We start from the raw sequence: 20,410 nt of genomic DNA, 5'->3' as shown, positions 1-20,410 counted from the left end.
CCAATTATAACTTATATTTTATTTTGTATTGTATTGCATTTTACAGACACTGGAGATTCTTGTAAACAACGTTACGAAAAGAGGTAAGAACAAAATAGCTGTACATTAAATCCCAAAATGTTTAAATAAGGTTAATCCCTGTGAGCCAAAAGCTTGGGCTTTACACAGCTCTAAATGCTGTTTCAGACAGTTTTTTCTATTCTTGGCTCTGTATGATGTCACTAACGATGTTACTTCTGGTAACATGCAGGATCACAGCTAATGCTATTAACTGCAGTGATTGAATGACAGTAGGACTGAGGCAGGTCAGAAATGTAATTTAATAAATATTTCAGGCAGTGTGGGACACTTTGGGACCTTTTTAAAGTGAAAAACTGAAGCAGAACGTGATTGCTTTAGAATAGATCTTTATTTGGACAAAAACACAAGCCAAAAATACATAATCAAAAACTACTCAAGGGTGCCAAAACGACTGAACTGTTCTGACAGAGCGGAAAGTGCATCAGTGAGTCCAAGATACGATCAGTGATCAGTTGTATGGGGGAGGCGGCAAAACAGTCCAGTGGAGGATTTCGATGATCACGTGAATTCAGTCCAGTTTTTTGAATACAGAGCAAGAGGCAATACATGAACACAATAATATTATTAAAGAGTAACAAGACAGTAGAACATGGGAAAGTCTTTTCGGTTCTCAGTCAACATGACACGCAGTCTGTTTTAAAAACAGATGTTTAGCATTTTCTCTCTGAGGTTTCCACCTCAGAGTGATCTGCACACATCTTACTGAACATAAATTTTACAAGTTTGAACATCAGCACAATGTTTTCAGTTCACGTAGGCCATGAATTTGTGTGTCTCAAGTTTGAGAAGTGCATCAGAAATGTAGTTTTGCTCCATCTTTTCCCCACTAGGATGGTTTTGGAAGGGTTGTTTGGTGCACGGTCTTTTATTTTGAAAGATTACAGGATGCTCTGTACTGTTGCTACATCTGACTTGCTGTCCTCCTATTTTTGGCAACCTGTGGCATATCTCGTCTTGTGCCAAGGATTCAATCGGAGTTTAATTGAGGGGTCGGCAGAATAATGTCAGCAAACTCTTATTTTTAATTTTAAAAAACCCTTATTAATTAAAATTAAAAGTCGTTTATCTTGGACATTGTGCTAAATTGGGAAGGGGGATCGTGTTAGAGTTACCATATAAAACCTGGGAGACTGAAATGATCAAATTTTGTTTGCTACCTTCATCACAGGAGGATGTGCAGGGCAACTTGAGAGGGTAATGTGACTGTGGCTTGAACTTGAGTTGATTAATCAGTCGTATAATTCTGATAATTTAAAATTTACTTGCTAAATAATTGTAAGATCTATTTGTTTCGGCCTGTCAGAGGAACCTCTTTTGCTCTGAGAACTTTGCTCTAAACCTGATAAAATTAACCTGAATACATGAACTGTTTACGAAAATCTTAAAGTGGAGCCTTGTTTGCAGTTTAGAGCTTGTATTTGCCGAAGTATTTCAAGTACAACTTTCTGCAGAGCCCCTAGAGTCCCTTAAGGTGCCATTTCCTTATCGTGCGCACAGGATTATTTATTATAAACTCCTACGTGTCTGTAATGAATGCATACAGCTGTAGTATAACGGAGAAAAATCTGCTAAAAAAGTTTTAGTTTGACCTAAGAAAGTTTTACGGTGTTAGGTAGTGGTTTGCAAGATTGGTCTTTGGACTGGAGGATGAACCTAAGTTTTCAGCTAACGTCAGCACTTGTTTTTACTCAGGGGAAATATTGTAAGGAAAAAAAAATACTGTCTAGTCTGTTTTCTAGTTTTACGCAGATGGCTCCATTGATTAGATTACTGCTTTGAATAGAAACAAGTTTACTAATTGGTGCAAAATAAAAAAAGAAAACAAACCCCAAAACAACAACAACTAAAATTGGAGTAGAAACTTCTTGGACAGACTTTTGTATCATTAACTACACAGCAGGTCACATTATTTGTCAAACAACTACAATGAACAAAGGCATTAAAAATAAAGTTGAAATTCCGGTTTAGTTACTCAAAGTACCTGAAGTAAATCTATGCTGGCATCCACCAGTTAAAGAGGGCCTGATCATATAATCCTTATACCATAATATAACCAAAATAAATGGGTTATTTTTAAATTAAACTACCTTACAGTTGTTATGAAGAGTTAGATTAACGGTAAAGACCAGAACTGCTTTTTGTAGCAGCCTGTAAATGTGTTTATTTCTAGTGCTAAGTTTGACATTTTAACATGGGGAATCTATTGGGACTGCCTCACTTTTGAAGCCACCCTCAAGTGGCCATTAGAGGAACTGCAGTTTATGCCATTCACAGTGAGCAAAGTCATATAAGTGAATTTATAGTAAAATTTAAAATGAGTGCATGAGATAGGGGGGGAAAAACAGTCACACCTAATGGGAAAGTAAGGGCTCTGTAGCTTTCTCTGATAAATTCAAGTGTTCAACCATAAATTAAACATTTAGAAGAGTGAGTAGTTGAAAGGAATTAAAGTGATATGTTCAGTGCAAAGTAAGGCTTATATGAAAACAGGGTTTTAATTCATGGCTTCCCTCGTGTAAATCAGTTCTGAATAATCTGGCTCTCTTTCACACCTACTGACAAAATAATTGAAAAGCAGTCCAAACAGACAGTTTAAAAGGTGGGCCTCCTATCTTCCAGCAGCGCCATAATATGACCCCCACCTGATCCCTTCTCCATCCTCATCTTACAAAGAGACTGGCTCAGGAGGCCCGACAACAAGGCAACAACATCAGGAAAGGCTGAATACATCACTCAACGCAGCCTTTCTTCCCCAGCTTCCCCACATCCTTCGCAGTCTTCCTACTTCACTGTCTGCCTGAGTCTGCTGAGCCTCCAGCTGTGGCTGGTAAACATTTGCCGTGGGTCAAATTTATACCTGAGGGGAGGAAAATATCACAGGGTAGAATAATTAATGCTTGTGTGTTAATAGAGCCTGGAAAACTTTACTAGAAAGGTAAAAAAAAAAATGTAATTAATTAATTAAAAACTAATTGCTGACTTAAATAGAACTCTTGAGTAACAGGATATTTTTATTTTCAAGGTATTTATCAAGAAATCACAACTCATTACATGAAAAGTACACAGTAATTGTGTATTTATACAATAGCCATGATTTAAATAGTTTAGAAAAAAGTGAATGCACGGGATAAACATTTAAATTCCCAAAAGTGTGAGAGAATTTACATATAATTTTATTGATTTAAAAAAAAGATAAAATGCAGATTTTTGCTGAACAGACCTCGGATCGTACACGCCGGGTGTCCGACATGACTGTGCGGAGCAGGACTGCAGCATCATCAGCCGGTGGTTCATCTTCTCCAGGACTTCCTTGTCAATGGTTTTTGCAATGTTGGTCAGCTGGTACGGGTCTGCAGTCACGTTGTAGACTTCTACGAAAACCTACAGAACATAGACATCTGTGAAATATGCTAATGATTCAAAACTGAAGAAACTCAAGGACATGCCATTCTCGATTTGACCACTAGATGCCAGCAAATCAAAGACTTTCAAAACCTGCACACAGCGCTTTTAAACGTGCTATACGAAGCATTTTTCACATGGTAAATCCTCTTTTATCACTAGCGCTGCAACAGATGTTAACTTAAAAGTGAGACATTCCCAACTGTCCCAGTTGCTTGACTGATTTCTATATTAAGGATATGTGCTCACTTTCTTACACAAAAATATAAAAAGGAGCACTTTTGGTTAGTTCAGCTTTATGAACTAACCGTCACCAGATTAATGCAGCACAGCTAAGTTGCACAGCTAATCGTAGCCATCTTGCCTAACATTAGTGCCAACAAAAATAACATTTGAATACAAATGTTAGCTGGCTAGCTTGACAAATTGCTAAAGACTGAAAATCAAAGGCAAATAAATACAATACTATACCTCATTGTCATCAAATTCGCAGTACTGCAGGTTGGAAGAGCGGGCGATGGTGCGCACACAGGCGTAAGTGTTGTTGTAAGAGTCCTCACACACACAGTCTGGGAAACACTCCTATAGAAAAAACGTTTGTTATTGGTGTTTAATTTTTGGTGCCGCTGAAAAACCCCAAAAAACAAAACAACCCACAACAACAACAAAGTTTTACTTCATCCCTGTTTCCATACCGACACTCCGGGACCCAGTAGCGGGCAGGCAGGGTCCGACTTGTTCCTGCCCTCGCCTTCGTACTCCACCAGGATGTCTGTTCTCCAACTGCTGCCGTTCATCTTCCCCTCCTGGTGACACACACAGATATGAACAAGTGTGACTTTAAATTTATTTTGTTACCTAATAATCGTTACTGAGTTTTGTTGATAAGTTGTCATTTACCTCTTATTATATTATTAGTAATGTGTTGATGTGGCAATTGATCAACATTTGATGATGTAAAAATATCTACAAATAAAAGGATTTATTTGTGTACTTGGGTCTGACTAAGCATATTAATATTCAACCGTCTCCTTTACCTTGTATTATAGACAACAAAAGCAGAACACAAGCTTAGTTTTCTCACCATAATTGGCAGAAACGACATGCCGTCCATTTGGGTCTTGTTGACGTTGTACCCGGCGATGTCCAGGATGGTCGGGCCAAGGTCAACGTTCGCTACCAACATCTGAAAAGACAAAAGAAACACTCAATCCAACAAATGTGGCCAGCAAAATGGATGCACCATCTCTAAACACAGATCCTGTGCATCTGTTCAAAGTAGATTTTTTTCCTCTCTTTGCTGCTTTTCCTCTTTTTGGGACCAACAGGAGGGCTCATGCTGCTACACTGAATATAAATCCACTAACAAGATAAAAACAGGATATGCATTTATTTATAACACATAGGTGACTAATATTTACTGCTTTATTACTTTTACTTTATTTAACCAAGAACTAATACCAAAAACATCAATGGCAACAAAGTGTGAAACATCAATTAAAGTCAATGTTTTCTACCAGCAACAAGGATAATAATATTCAGCCAAAACATATGCAGGTAGAAGTAACTGCAAATGTTCTCAAACTTTCTGGATTGTGGGTGGTTCCACTGAGTTTCTGGTGATATGATGTTAATTGTTTCAGTTTTTAGCTCTCAGTTTACACCCCGATGTCCAAAATAAACTAAATATGTGTAAAATGCAAACAAAAACAGAATGCAGTGATCTGTGAGGGAGTTATAGATAACTTAAAGTGAATGGAAACTTAAACACTGGCCTGGATCTTGAAAGAATATAGCATCCGTTTAATTTTTATGATAGTAACGCTTTAAAAAAAACCTATACTGGAACCATTTCCTTAAATATGTCAGAGGTTATAAGATTATAATATAGACAGAGAATATGATTTCAACAGTAACTGTATTAATAGAGGATCAGTGAATAATGATAAATACTAAATATTGATTAGAGAGCAAGGGCATCTCATCTTTCGTGTGTGTGTGTATGTGTGTGTGTGTGTGTGTACCTGGCTGGTCTGGTTGGGTTTGATATTTGGTCCTCTGACCATGAGAGGAACTCTGATGTCAAACTCATACAGCTGCCTTTTATCCACTGGGAGAGAGAACTGACCTGAAACAGGAACAGAGTCCTTTCATTTTCTTTACTCTGCATCCAAAAAACAAGTCTCACGCACTTCTTATCATCTGAGACGTCACTTTTAGGTTGTGACTGAGATTTGGCCACATTTTCAACAGTACTGACAATTTTAAAGCAGTTTTGTTTCTCATGTTTTAAACCTTTGGAGGTATAAAAGGGTGGGAAACAATTAGCAGTGAGAGCTAACCAAACCCTACCACACTAAAAACCTTGTGAATGTTAAACTATCCTCTGAAAAACTGTAGATGTTGAAATAAAAAACAAAAAGCGCTCACACAGACATACCTGTGTGATATCCATTATCAGAAGTAAAGAAGATGTAGGTATTGTTCAGTTCACCTCTGACCTCCAACCTCTTCACTATTTTCTCCACCAGGTCGTCCACTGACAGTAACGTTTGCCACCTGTAGGACGAGATAAACCGGGAATGAGTGGTCTGTAAGGGTCTACCTTACAGTATAAAGTGCCTAAGTCGACTGTCGTTGTGATTTGGTGCTGTAGAAATAAAATTGAATTGAACTGAAGCCTCGTAGCTGCATTCTGGATGATTTGCTGACCCTTTGTAGGACTGTTTTCTTGTCATTGGTCGGCTATAGCACAAACTATGAGGTGTTCTCTGGGCCACTACACCAGGCTCATCGAGGCTGTAAAGCACAATGTGATGGTGGAGTCCAAGCAAAGGATGACAGACTCGGGGATGAAGCAGCTGATTATATTTCATGTCAGAAAAAACTTGGCCAATAAAATATTTACAGTGGAGAAACGTATAAATGGTATTTTTAAATTAATATTGACTCATTTAAGAAAGCTGGTGGCCAGAAAGGAGCTGCACACACACTGCTGCAAAAACAAGCTAAATCTGTGGGAAACTATGTTAAGACCTGAAGGTGAAAAGAAAGGAGGAGAATTAGGAGGATGTGAAAGGTGACAGAAAGCAGTGGTCTGGTAAGGAGCTGAGGAGGATGTTTCAAAAAGGAAATAAGGAAGTGGAGCAAAGAAAGAGGAAGGTGAGGAGGTGAAGCGACTGACCGTCCCCTGAAGGCATCATCCAGAAACCGAATGGAGGAGTTTGACATGGGAGTTTTAGCCTGTCTGATCAACCAGTGTTTGTCCTGAGGGGAGAAATGAAAGTGATCATGATTAGCAAGGTCCTCTTTAGCGTAGAGACTGATGTAACCCAACAGAACTTATTAACAGAGCGCTTTCTTCCATCTTACTTTGGAACCAGCGAAATTCAGCAAGAACTTTAAAAAAAAAAAAATTCTACCTTCCCGTGGACGTTGAAGTTGGGATCTCGGGGAGCTTTGGTGTTGTTGAAGCGTTTCTGGTACTGAGGTGCTGCCGTCCAGGGGGAGTGGGGGGCCGGCGTGGACACCATCATGAAGAACGGCTGGTAGCTGGTTTTATACTGGAGGAAGTCTAGAGACATGTTGGCCTGAGAACGAGGAAGAGAGTGATCAGAGCCTTTGATCGCTGATCATTTCTGCATGTGACCCTTACATCATTGTACATGGCTGTCTCTCTGTCAGACTGTTGGTCTTACCAACAATATAAAAGAAGTTACCTCTTTTTCTCTGACATTATATTAAGTCAAACATAACAAAAAAAAAAAAAAGCGGAGTAGAGCCCTCTCTCTTAAAATCTAGGGGGGGGGGTTTCACCCAAAAACCTTTACGGTAATTTATCAAGCAGACATGAATTCTGTCTTTTCTATTTTGTCCCTAAAAATGGAAGTGTGAACCAAAAACTGTCTTTAAAGTAACAAGATAAGGATGCTTTACATTTGTGGCTATATAAATGAAGTAAAGGACGGTGTGCAGTCATATCAAAGGTCTCTCACCAGTAGATCTGTCAGGTAATCTTTGCTGTAGTCGGCTCCGTGCTTCTGAGCCTTCCCATTCACTGATAGTGTGTAGTTGTAGTATTTAGAGTTTTTATCCTGGAAAACACAAACGACACGACTCTGTAAAACACTTCAGGTTTAAAGAGCCACTCGGATCATGTGTAAAGAACTGCAAATTATTACGTAAGCACATGTACCATCCTCTTCATTTCAGATTTCCCAGCCTTAAATCACACAGAATAAAACACCTAGTGGAAGAAATCATTTCCAGGAGTGTATTATATGTATGTATCTATATAATCTTGGTCTAAGAAGCTGAAGTGAATTTTAAGAAGTCAATATAAAAAGCCTGATATTTATTTTTGAACCATGCACGGGGTTAGGGTTAAGAAACCTGGAAACCTTCAGGGTTCAGAAAAAAAGTCCTCTTTCACACTGACTAAAATTTAATTATTTTTCTTAAAAACAGCACTTACAACTGTTGCTCACAGCTGATCACATGAAGTCACCAATGATCAGAGACGAGCTGCAGTTCATGGAAACATATTGTTAAAAGTTCCCTCAAAGCATAGTGATAGTGACTCTGGTGCAGCGCCAGAAGGATTATTGGCTTAAACTGCCAAAATCATATAAATCGCATGAGTCTCGCTCTTTGTTATGATAAACTTCCAAGTCATGGGACCACGGCTCTAATCTGTGTTTGTTCATCCAGTGACAGTGAAGATAAACCAGTCTGCACGGCAGTCTGGACGTGACCTCTGACTTCTGCAAACCAGTTAGAGACCTTCTGTAAATCCACACAAATCTAACTTTAGCCTTTTTATTAGTCTGTCTCCTTATTTAGCCACATGACTGCCTACATTTCACAGTGGTGTGTGAGGTAGCTTCATATCAGATCTGATTTAATCAGAAATACACATTTTTGCAACATTAAATATGAACTGGGAACTCATGGAAATAATAAAACAAAGAAAAATATGGATAAAAAACAAACAACTTTTGTGTGTCAAGATGGTGATAAAAGTGAGACAGACATTCTGCAACCTCGCTTTAATAAAGAATAACCTAAATACAACCAGCTGAGTCAAGATCTCTATTGCAAAGTCATGGAGATTTAAAAATTACACATAATGCTCAATTTTCTGACCAATTTTCTGATACTGAACTTGTCCTATTTCCCATCAGTAGCAGGGAAAGAACTACATTGGTTGTACTGCGCAGACCATCTGAAGCTGAAGAAGATCATTAACCGCAGAATACAAACTGCACTTTATTTCCTCACTTGAAAGGAAAGAGTAGCAGAGAGTTAATTCGATACACTCCCATGGTACTACATCTAAAACTCTTATATGTCCTTCTCCCCGGCATTAACAGTTAAGGTTTGCACCTTAGGAATTAAGGGATAAGATGCTTTGTAAATGACTTCTCTTCTGACAGATTTAATCCTAACTTTTCAGGGAAATTCGCAGTAAACATGATGGTTTTAGGATTTAAACAAGCCTTCATTTCCAGGAGCTGAATTTTCCTTTGGAGCAGCATTTAACTCAGATGTTGAACTAAATAAACTCAGTTTGATTGATAGCATCAACAGGCAGACGCCCAAAATGACCACATCATGTGACGATCAATACATCAATCACTGTTCACAGAGACAGACGAGCAGCTTTATCGCAGATGCAGAATTTGCTAATAGAAAACGTAAGACTCCAATCAGCAAAGGCAGCCAAGTCTCTAAACAAGTTCTCAGAAGAAGCAGCGAAGCCACAGACACTTTGGATTGTCTAAGAAAAATGCTGAGGAATAAAAGCAGTAATAGAAGAGCAGACGAACACAAGGCAAAATGATGCTGCAGTGAAACATGACAGCTCAAATTCACGGCTGTTTCTTTACTCTGGAGTTTAACCCTTAGGTTTATAAGACCTCTAAAGACAAAGAGGGCCAAATGTTCCTCAGACCACAGGAATTTGAGTTTCTCAGAAACTTGTGGAGTCAGTCCAACTTGAAATGGTATAGTTTTGAGATTATAGTTGCATGACTGTCTCCGACAATAAGGTAAGCTCTAAAACTGGTCCATGATCTATAAAAGCAAATAATGTGAACATTCAGACTTACCAGCCCGACCCAGTAACTCCAACCTGGAGGAATGTGCTCCACTCCACCAGCTTCCGAGTGCCCATACTGCAAAATAGCATAAATGTTGAGTATGTGCAGTTCTGCATGACGAGATGAAGAGAATTACCCTGCAAAAAAAATAGATGAGCACGACATATAAACGCATATGTTCTTCATGGTTTCCATTTCAGACCTCACCGCCACGTTTCAAAAAGATTTCCACCTTTCAGACAGGATCGATTTGCTCAGCAAAACAGTATTTAAACAAAATTTAAGTGTAAAAGTTTAATTTTTTGTTGAAATACATTTTATTGAAAATCATTTATTTATTTGAAACATAAATGACATCACAGCTGATTTCCATGTAGAGACATTTGCAAGATTTTTAGTTATCTTCCAAATTCCCTGCGAGCCACACTGTGTGACATTGATCTACCTGATGTATGCGACTGTACAATGACGTGAATCATGCCGTGTTTATTCTGCAGGACTCGACCTGCTCAATCCAGTTTGAAAATGTTCTTTCATTTTCTGGTACATAAATGCTCAAAGACAGAGTGAAAAGGAGAAGTAGCAAAACAGGCCCAAGTGGCTTTTTTGGTGACACTTTAAACGTCCTAACAAACAGGACGTTCTGGTTCTCTATTTGACCATCTGTTAATCACAAGGGGAGATGTAACCTTCACCCTCAGATGATAGATCGTATGACTGCACATCTAATGACAGTCTCCTGAACAATGCAGTAAAGATGCCTCACTTTTATGCATCTCTGACACATGCATACGATTTAAAACTTCAATATATTTTATTTGAAATTACAATATAATGATATTTATGTACAAAGTTTACCTACTCAGAGAGAGGTATACTAGAAAAAGAGGCAACAAATCTGGTTCATACAGGAAAAATTAAATAAAATATAATGCAAGTAATTTTAGATATTGGATAACCCAAGTTATTTTATAGAAAAGAAAAACACATAATTATATTTTAAGTAAACTTAAGTAGTGCATAACTAATTTTACAGGACAAGAGATAAATGACACTGTACGTTTCCACATTTTAAGTACTGTAAACAACTGTAATTAGCTAATTTTCTGGAAATGTAGTGGTTAAAAACAAACAAAAAAAAGAATATTCTGTGTTTTTCAATTCCATTTAATTACAGGGGAATTACACCAACAAATTATTTTTTAGCTCCTTCATTCTTCAGATAACAGCGCAGTACAAGAACAAAGGGGGACAACCTCTTACTAAAGGCAAGTCACCGATTCTGGCAAAAAAGAGACACTCACCTGGTTGAGATATTTCCCAGCAAAGAATGTCTGGTAGCCAGCGGAGGCCTTCAGTAAGGCGGGGAAGGTGTGCGGCTCCTCGCTCTTCTGCCAGGCTTTGCTGCTACAGTTTCCATCCAAGGTGTTGTTGATGACGTGGTGGTTGTGGGGGTATTTCCCCGTCAAGATGCTGGCACGACTGGGGCAGCAGAGCGGGCTGGCAACAAACTGAGGGAAAAAGACGCGAGACGAAACTGAAAGGATTTTCTTTAATTATATTTGACTTGTGATTCTCTACATGCAGCTTTTATGTAAAGTCATTTTAGATAATGCTACAAAATAATGTACAGACGCAAAGCAGGGCTAAAACGATACACTTAATAGTCCCTGAAAGCTGTATATAAAAGATGTACAAAATGTTGGGTCTGAAAAGTAAAGCTAACGCAAAATGTCTTAAAATGTCGTTCTTTCTAATGGCCAGCAGGGGGCGACTCCTCTGATTGCAAAAAGAAGTTATATAGAAGTGGGCGAGAATTTTTTTTCCCTACTTGATTAATTTATTACCTTAAACACTTTCTCAATAAATTTATGGTCCCAGTTGGTCAAGTCAAGTCTCACTTTATATTCATATGGTTATTTGAAATTTTATGGTCCTATTTAGTGTCCAAAAGAACCATAAAACAGGGTTTACTTTAGGGTTAAGCTACCTTGTGATTAGGAGCTTGCTGCATTAGCATGTAGCATATCTGTTTTTTTTTGTTTTTTAAAACCTGGTCCTTCCTGCATTTGTGCCGTGAAGCTACGATCTCAGGTTTCAAAAGATTTCACAAATCAAATGGGTGATATTACAGTAGCTAAGTCCATCTTTGATATACAGTCTATGCTGATGACAAGAGGAACATGTAGGCAGTAGGGCTGGGCGATATATCGAGTTTTTTTTTAAAAATATAGATATATTTTCATACGAGATATAAGATGTGACAATATCGTTTATATCGATATAGTCTATGTTACGTTATAATTATACTTGTGGAGCCGCAGGTTTGCCTCTCTCTCGTCCACTTTTGTCTCTACGCAACGTTACTCGGCCTCGCCTCTCCTTCACTGAACACAACTCCGCCTCCCCCATAGCTTCACCTGCAGGCAATGACAAGATGAAAGCGGAAAATCTCCGTTAGCGAGTTACCGTGCGTGGGGCTGGACGGCGTCAACGTGCTAACGAGCTAACCGCGCTAACGACATGCAGCCCGGAGGGGCTGCACGGCCTAAAATCCTTTCATTTTCTCATAAATCGACAGTGCGCCTTATGTATGAATTCTGGTTGTGCTTACTGACCGCGAACCGATTTTATGTGGTACACAGCGCTCAGCAATCTGTCAAAAAATGTTTTAATATGACTTTGCTAAGCTACGGAGCTGCACCGCTTGATAGATTGTCGGGGGATTACGGCTACCGAGGAGGAGCCTCGCGGAGTGATACGTACTGTGTGTGTATAAGGACCACAAATGGCACCTGTTCAGAGACGTGGTGCAGCTGTGAAATCTGTCTTTGTTATTATGCTCAGCGTCTATTAGTTTACATTTTGACTGCACAATTGTGAGCTTTTTGTTATGCACAAAAACAACATTGTTTTCTTTTATTTATGGACCATGATTACTTAATAAATGCTGATAATTTATTTTTGAGTAATTTCTTCATGTACATCTACGCTGTATGTAAATAAAAGTGCCCGTGTGACATCTGGGACACAGTGTGACTAAGAACTCTCTTTTTGTTCTTAACTTATGGCTTTAAAAAAAAAAAAAATCAAAAAAAAAATCGAGATATATATCTTATATCGCCATCCAGCTAAAAAATATCGAGATATGAATTTTGGGTCATATCGCCCAGCCCTAGTAGGCAGGCTATACTTACTGCGTTTGTGAAGGTCATCCCTGCGTCACCAATGAGTTTTTTCGTCTTGTTCAGTGGATTCTGAAAGGAAAACACATTTTATATTTATTTATTTATTTATTTATTTATTTATATGCGCTGACATTAATTAAATTACCTGCACTTAAACTCTTTGTTTGCTTTTTGGCCATCAGCAATAACAGGATGTAGTTTTTGTCCTATTGAGAAGGCCGCTGTCATAGAAACGGCTTTTTTTTTTTTTTTTAGACCAGCAAATATTTGATCTATTTGAAACAGTGCTTTCAGAGGGTGAAATGCTATAATAAATAACACAAAGTTTAGTTCAGCATTGGAACAGCAACACTGGAAAAGTAAGTAAACGTACATTCATCACATCTTCCCATTTATGAAATTATAATCAAGGATTTCAGATTAAATGCCGATGACTGGATCTCTCTTAGGGTTTAAAAAACACTTGTTATCAAAGGATTAAAAAAAAAAAAATTCGAAACAATTTGAAGAAATGCTTCAGCTCTAACACTAAATCCTCAAAAAGTGCTGTCAGAAAACTGACAAAGTCTCCAAGAAGCCCAAAGCAGACTTGTGCATGTACATTGGGGATTGGCTCAGAAGGAGAAATTGAGGTTTATGACATGATTAATTAACTGAAATGCTTTAGGACTATATAAAACAGGAAGTACTTCAATTAAAACCACCAAAATCTGTCAAAAGTGTCAGCAAACTGATGTCTGAGACTGGTGGACAATCAAGAAAAACACCCATATGATCTGTGCTAAACTGGGCAATCAGCATTACCTCATGATCCCAATGACAGAGTCTTTTCAACTGCAAAGTATTTTATCCATTGTTGTACTATTCACCTTTATCTGTAGATCCTGTTTGAAAGCAGACCACATGTTTGCTTGTGCAAAGATGTCAATAACACCAAAGGTTTCCATGTGGTGCCCTCACTTTTTCACATGACTGTGGTCTCAGACAGAGCAGAGATTACACACCTCTGGAAAAACACTGAGCATTTTGTGCACTAATCAGCACAAAATAAATGGATTAACATACTGTGGCTCTGTAATATAACTGCTGCTACAACTGAAGGTGAATTCGTGTAATACTAGGTTCAGATACTCAGAACTGAAAAATTTGTACCAAAACAGCACAAAATAATCTAAAGTTGGACTCTTTACTCAAACTAAAGACAAAAATAAGGCTCAGCATGTGTTATGATTTTTTATTTTATACATAAATTTAGCATCATGTTTAAATTAAGCTGTTCTTTAGGTAATGGCAATATCTATCAGTAGCTTTATATTAGATGTGGCTTGAAAGTCACCAGTGTGATGTAAATTTGATCAAAGTCAAGCATCAACATGTAGTCAGGAGTTTTTGGACACACACAGGTTAAGAGTAGAAATAAAGGTACATGATCTGCAACAACTCCTGACCTTCATTGATGATGTAACAACATTTAACCTGCGAAACACAGCAGTTTAATGTTTTTGGATGGCATATCTACAAGCTATCAGTCTGAGTACATGTGGGTTTGAATCAGCAGATGAAACGAGAAATAAATAAATAAATAAACCTACAAGTTTTTTTTTGTATGTATCAGCAGTTTTTGTTTTGATTATTGTCTCACATCAGTTACTTTCCGCAGTGACTTTACAGAGTTATGTTTTACTCTTTTAAACAGCAGTGTCCATTAAACAGCATAAAGACCAGGAGTGGGTCAAAAAAATATGAACATTGTAGTGAAATCATTAATCACACTAATTTCTGAATAAAAAGATTTTCCGTTCTTGGTGTGATAGTGATGCCAGATTTACCATGGAGGGGTAAAAATGATCGGAAAGTGTCTTTAAATCAGTTGGTTTAATTTAAAGATGGGAAAATAATGTTGTTGCCGAGGTTTTGTGCCTTTCCCATCTGTAAACTGTAATGCACGTCACATGATCACAGGTCTATTTTGCCTTTTTTTAAAGACATCTTGGGCTATTCATTACCTGTTTGTAAACAAATCTCTCATGAAATGAAAGTAAATGTAACCTAAAATAATGGCTTATGTTCTACACATTTTTAAGAGGGGTGTGAACCTGGCATGATCTTAAAATTTGGCAGTTATTTCTTTCGCACTCTTACCTGCAGAGGTGAATCTAAAGAAGGGCACCGCATTTACCGCACCTGGTCTCCATGACATTTATTTTAAAACTTTAAGTTGCTAACTAATCTAGCTCTATACTGCTAATTTAATTATTTTAGCATCGTTTTTGGGCCAGTAAAAGCCTGATTTAATGGGCCTGGAAGCCCAGTGGGGAGAAATGAAAGCTGGTCAGTTAAAATCATTTTATACCTTCTGTAAGCATAACACTTCTTTCTTTTTAAATATGTGTATAAATGTGCATGTAATAGTTTAACGGGCCTAGCCCACTTGAGATCAGATCGTGCTGTTTGACAGACCAGATTTAAAGTGTTTACTTTGGGATTATTGTAATTATTATGCATTACCATTACTGTCAGACTGGCTATTATAGCACAAACAACTCATTTACGTAGACCCAGTCTTTATAAACATAACATCCTCTGGCTGGCTAAAAACATTTCTTCTAGATTTGTTTTTTAAATTATAATAAAAACATTGGTGGTGATGGATTGACAAGCCTGCTGACTCTGTCGGATGCTTGCATGATGTTTGCTGTCAGGAATGTTAGCTGTCAGCTTTATCCGATCTGGTTTAATGTCATTAAAAAAAAGACAATGTCATGACTCTCAGATAAGCTCCTACTGACCAGACCCCCGATAGCGACGTCCAGGTCGTCGGTGAGGATCAGAACGATGTTAGGTCTCCGGGAAGAGCTGGCCCCGCTGCTCCCGCTTAGGTGGCTCCACAAAGTGACGCAGATCAGGAGAAAGCTGAACATCTTCGGCCCGGAGCAGCGAAAAGAGCCCATTTTCTTCATCCAGCTACAAACTTCTGAAGCAGAGTGTCTCTACCATCCACGTTGCGCCTTATAACAGCGTGAAATGGAGAGGCCGCTCCTCCGTGACGGCAAAAACACAGGCACGAGCTCAACCCTGACTCAACGCTTCCCTGTTTGCTGGCCACGTGGTGTACGGAAGCCCGCATCATTTGATTTGTAGGCGTGTACCAGTGACTGTCAGTGGCGTATACCCGCCCCTCATGACTACAGCTTTTATTTTATGCTTTAATTTTCTTTCTTTCTTTCTTTCGTCTATCTGTAAAAAAAAATAAAATTCAAGGGCAATCCTTCAATTAACTTCGCTTTTTAAACAGATTTGCTTCTTAGCAATCAAAATATAGCCAAAGATTTTATCGTACCAGACTGCGATAAACATTTAGTTTCTACTCTAATGCCAAGCTGACGTCAATTCAGAGATTTCTTTGTGATCACCTCTTATGTAATCAAATCACCTTTTCAAAAATGCACATGTTTATTACATTTCTATGAATCTATGAAACGTAAAAATTCAGAACAGTTTCATATGAGTTTTTAAAAATCCGCATTTGGGGCTGGGTTGTATACATTTCACTGCTGGGACATATTTTTGATTGCATTATTATGTTTCTTGTATCAGTTAGCATGAAAATCAACCAGGCTCAAGAGAAATGTACATTTTTAAACAAACACAAGATGTGCTTTTTCATGCTTATTTCATCCTTTACCGTGACACTGGGCTGTTAGAATATGAATATAAGTTACAGATCATTGAAATTTGCCAAGGTAAAAAAACAAAACAAAAACAAAACTCCTGTAAGCTAGACTCACATTGCAAGGATTTTGAAAAATCTAAAGACCTGAAGTTATTTTTATATGAAAGGAAAGCTGTGAAAGATTCACTGCTAAAAGATGGGCCTTGTATTAAAATTTGGGTAAAAAGTATATGTTTCATATCTACTTCATTTTAGCCTTTATTTGTTTATTTAAAATAAATGTATCAATACATATTGAAAAGTTGTTTTTTAAAAATCTTTATTTATACACATATTGAACGTTTAGAGGAGTCACATTACGAATTTCCGTGCAAACGTTAATGAATTGGTCCTCAAAGGTGAAAACGGATTGGTCGAGATACTTTTGGGCTCATCTCTGATTGGCCAATGGAGCAGCTCCCGGCACCTGTCGCACCTGTCGCGCGACCTGAAGAAAGTTTGGCAGCAGTTGGAGAAGTTCAGCGTAGTGGGCTGGTCCATTGTGTAGTCCTGGAGGGGGGGGAGCAGTGAATTCCAGTTCTGAATATTCAGGAAGGAAAGTAAAAGCCGCCAGACGAGTCTCCACCTTTCTGAGGTGAGAAATGGAGCGCTCCAGGAACTCTATCCTCTTCGAAACGCTCTAACTTTGTAACTTAAAGCAAGTCAGGAAAATGACAGTTTACTGTTAAAACAGTTGCAGCAGGATAAGAGAGCTCATTCGTTTTGTTTTCTCTTAATAAAAACAATGGCGTCGAGGGTGAAAGTAAACGGGAATGAACTTTTAGAAGTTGACATATGTGACGGTGGCTTGCGCTCCGAGGAAGAGAGCGAGGTTTATGCCCACTCTGCTGCCTCCCTGCAGGACGATTTCTCTGGCTTTCAGCAGTGGACGAGCCCCACCGAGTCATCGAATGACACATCATCATGTCCGGGAGAGCAGGAGGTGCCCAGAGAGCGTGGACAGCCGCCTGACACCTTTACTGCCACCCAAAGGACCAACGCGGCCGGTGACAGCGACTCTGAATCTGTGGGAGATGCAGTCAGAACTCCGAGGGCTTCCATAGTGGACTGTCTCCTGGTGGAGCTTTATGATACATACAGCGGAGGCAGCAGGAGGAATGCGGACAGCTGGGACAGCTCCACGGAGGCGTCCGGGTCCGATGCCTTCCTGGGCCGCAGTAACTCCGGGTCCAGCTTCCTGCAGGAGTTGCAGGAGAAGCACACCAGGAGGCACCAGATGAACTACCTGGCTCAGAAAGGTACAGACTGATCATTCAAACTCAACCACCGATTATCTCTTTTTCCTCCTCTATAAATGATGCTTACCACCTGTTTGTTTTATGGCTGATATTATGTGTTTTTGGTCCGTTTTATTCCTGCATTATTGCACTAACAAGTAAGGAAACAAAGACATGTTCTTTAGCCCATTTATATAAAAAAGAAATCTTGCATATTTTGAAGACTTTCACCACTTCATCGCACAATTTATTGTCAAATCGTATTCACAACAACAGGTGTCTAAATGTGCTTTATCTGGAAAGGCCCTGCAATATTAGAGAGAACCCCAAACAACAGATGAGCCCTTATGAGCAAGCACTTGGCAACAGTGGGGAGGAAAAACTCCTTTGCCTCCAGTTTGACCTGGCTAATGCTCAGTCTCACACACTGAAACGAATGCTAGTTTGAAATGACCATAGAGGTTGAATGAGGTAATAGAGAAAAGAAAACCATACCATGGAAATGCAAGGATCTTAAAATGGTATTGTATTCCTTATAGGTCAAATGGACAAAGAAATTTGGATATTTTATGAAGGGTCATTCCATAAAAATCTTTCCCAAATATGGAAAAATTCAGAATTAGCATTCTTTTATTATTATTTTATACAGTAACTGTTGTCTTTTTAATTAAGTAGGGGGAGGTTTTACCTCCTTACTATGAATATTTTCACTTTTTCCTGGCTCAAATTGAGCTTTTGTGAGGTGAGTATGCATGCAGGTGCAACTAGTCCACATGTTGTTTAGACAGAGTGTGCATTTTACCTGACTGAACAGAAGTTGTGCATTTTTCTGTTATTTCATTTGGGCATTTGATCAGAATAGGGTATTTTAAACATGAGTACACTGAATCCCAAACACAATTGTGGTGGTTTTTGCATTGAAAGAAGATCTAAAATGCTTCAGTGGGTGCCAGAATTTATTTGCAGAGATCACAAACCCTGTTGATTGGAGGCTTTTTATCTGTCTTTTAATTCACACCTATAAATGATCTAGTTACTGTTTTCTTGCTCTCTAATTGAGACATTTAACAGAGCTTTTCTTTAAGCTTTGAGGTTATCTTTGTTTATTTTTGTAAAAGCTTCATCCCAAATCTTCTATAATTCATTCCAGAAGTCTCTGTAATGAGGAAGGCGTGTGTGTGTGTTTTCCAATTCACAGATACATCTTGATATATAGCTGATTTGTCTGTAAGTGTAATCAGATACTGGAGTGAGCCGAGCAGGCTGAGTGTAATGTGGGTAAAGCTCAGTGTTCAGACTGTTACAATGACAGAGACAGAGTGCACTGACAGCTCATTTACTCGCGTCCTTCATTGTTGCCCCAGATTCCCACTTGGCATGTTACTGTGAGGTCCATGCTGCCATTGTTTCCTCTCGTTTAAAGGAATCCTTCAGTCAACACGGGCAGACCTGTGACTTCAGTGTTTGCACTCTCCACTGCTGAGGGTTGGTATGAGTTAGACAATGCTCAGGGCTGCCACTCAGGAAGAGGAAATACTCTTAAATAATACCTGAAATACCAGCCAAAATATGCATACTCGCTTTGCTCCTGTGTTTGGTCAGGAATGGTCCGTGGAAAAGTTTAAAACCCTTTTTGGTAAATGTTACACTTTATTGATCGCTCCAGGGCAGCACAGTTTATTAGCTACGCTTACGCACTCTCGTTTGTATAAGGGATCGACATATCCAACTTTTCCCTGCTTTGATAACTTACAGATATCTTGGCTTCATGTGCCATTATGCTGGGAAAATATTAGCGTTATTACACTTAAAAAGGCAGAAACTTGTGCTTTTAATTAAGTACATTTCCTTTAACCTAAATTGTGGTTCAGCTAAAAAAACAAAATAAAACTGTAAATGCAAACTTAACTGAACTTCTTACACGCTAATGCGAAAGGTATAATGAATATGGGTAAAATTAAACAAAAAATGAAAAAAGGATTTTTTTTTTTTAATATATTTTTTTGTTTTTGAAATGTAAAATTTAAATAACTACACAGCCCTGAATTCATGTATATGGTGATGGAGACCACTGATCTGATACAAGTGTTAATTTCACAAGCATATAAATGGTTGGGAATCTTTTTTTTTTTTTACAAATAAGGCTTGATGTAAACATTGCTCTCCTAACTTTGAAAGAAAAAAGGTAGGGTGGGGTACAGCGTCTGCATCACTGCAGCCGCTGCACCAATCTGTCCGTCGATCTCCCGCTCCCTTCTCCCATCACTCATGAACAAGACCCCGAGATACTTAAACTCCTCCACTTGGGGCAGTGTCTCGTCCCTTACCCGGAATGGGCAAATTTGAACCATCATTCAAATTTTTTTTATTTTTCAAAGATGACCTGAGTATACACAGGTTTTCAAAGGTTAATTCAATTATAAGGGGAAAAAGTTATCCACACCTACCTGAACTTGTGTGAAAATTGGCAGCAAGAACTGCAATCAAGCATTTGTGATAACTGGTGATGAGTCTTTCACGTTGCTGTGGAGGAATTTTGGTCCACTCTTCTTTGCAGAATTGTTTTAATTCAGTTACACTGGAGGGTTTTCCAGCAAGAACAGCCTGTTTAAGGTCATGCCAAAGCATCTCAATTTAACCAAAGTCCTGGCTTTGACTAGGTTACTGCAAGACCTTAATTTTGCTTTT

General features: G+C 38.6%; 2 protein-coding genes across 5 annotated transcripts in view; one reads left to right on the top strand and one right to left on the bottom strand.

The window, feature by feature from the left end:
- Positions 1-390: 390 nt before the first annotated feature.
- On the bottom strand, positions 391-15,897 carry gnsa (glucosamine (N-acetyl)-6-sulfatase a). 2 transcript variants are annotated; one of them, XM_082511784.1, is made up of 14 exons: positions 15,562-15,897; positions 12,782-12,841; positions 10,889-11,095; positions 9,594-9,659; positions 7,479-7,577; positions 6,906-7,073; positions 6,668-6,750; positions 5,924-6,042; positions 5,508-5,611; positions 4,568-4,669; positions 4,179-4,289; positions 3,955-4,065; positions 3,302-3,462; positions 391-2,938 (listed from the first exon to the last, which is right to left on the bottom strand). In XM_082511784.1, exons 1-14 carry the CDS (start codon positions 15,730-15,732, stop codon positions 2,863-2,865), a joined length of 1,638 nt encoding a protein of 545 aa, XP_082367910.1. In that variant the 5' UTR covers positions 15,733-15,897; the 3' UTR covers positions 391-2,862. The 2 variants fall into 2 exon arrangements, with proteins under 2 accessions (XP_082367910.1, XP_082367911.1); XM_082511785.1 differs by lacking the exons at positions 12,782-12,841; positions 15,562-15,897 and adding exons at positions 11,895-12,004; positions 12,203-12,302.
- A 1,051-nt stretch (positions 15,898-16,948) lies between these two features.
- The window catches only part of tbc1d30 (TBC1 domain family, member 30), a 28,872-nt gene continuing 25,410 nt past the window's right edge, over positions 16,949-20,410 (top strand). For all 3 annotated transcript variants that reach the window (XM_082511151.1, XM_082511152.1, XM_082511149.1), the window contains exon 1: positions 16,949-17,743. In XM_082511151.1, coding sequence (XP_082367277.1) covers positions 17,230-17,743 — 514 coding nt within the window. In that variant the 5' untranslated portion in view covers positions 16,949-17,229. The remainder of the gene's footprint in view (positions 17,744-20,410) is intronic.

The sequence above is a fragment of the Aulonocara stuartgranti genome (assembly GCF_965226115.1).
Source record: "Aulonocara stuartgranti genome assembly, chromosome: 17".
Lineage (NCBI taxonomy): Eukaryota > Metazoa > Chordata > Actinopteri > Cichliformes > Cichlidae > Aulonocara > Aulonocara stuartgranti.
Note: the sequence above shows the minus strand (reverse complement) of the source record. Positions and strands in the feature narration are given on the sequence as shown.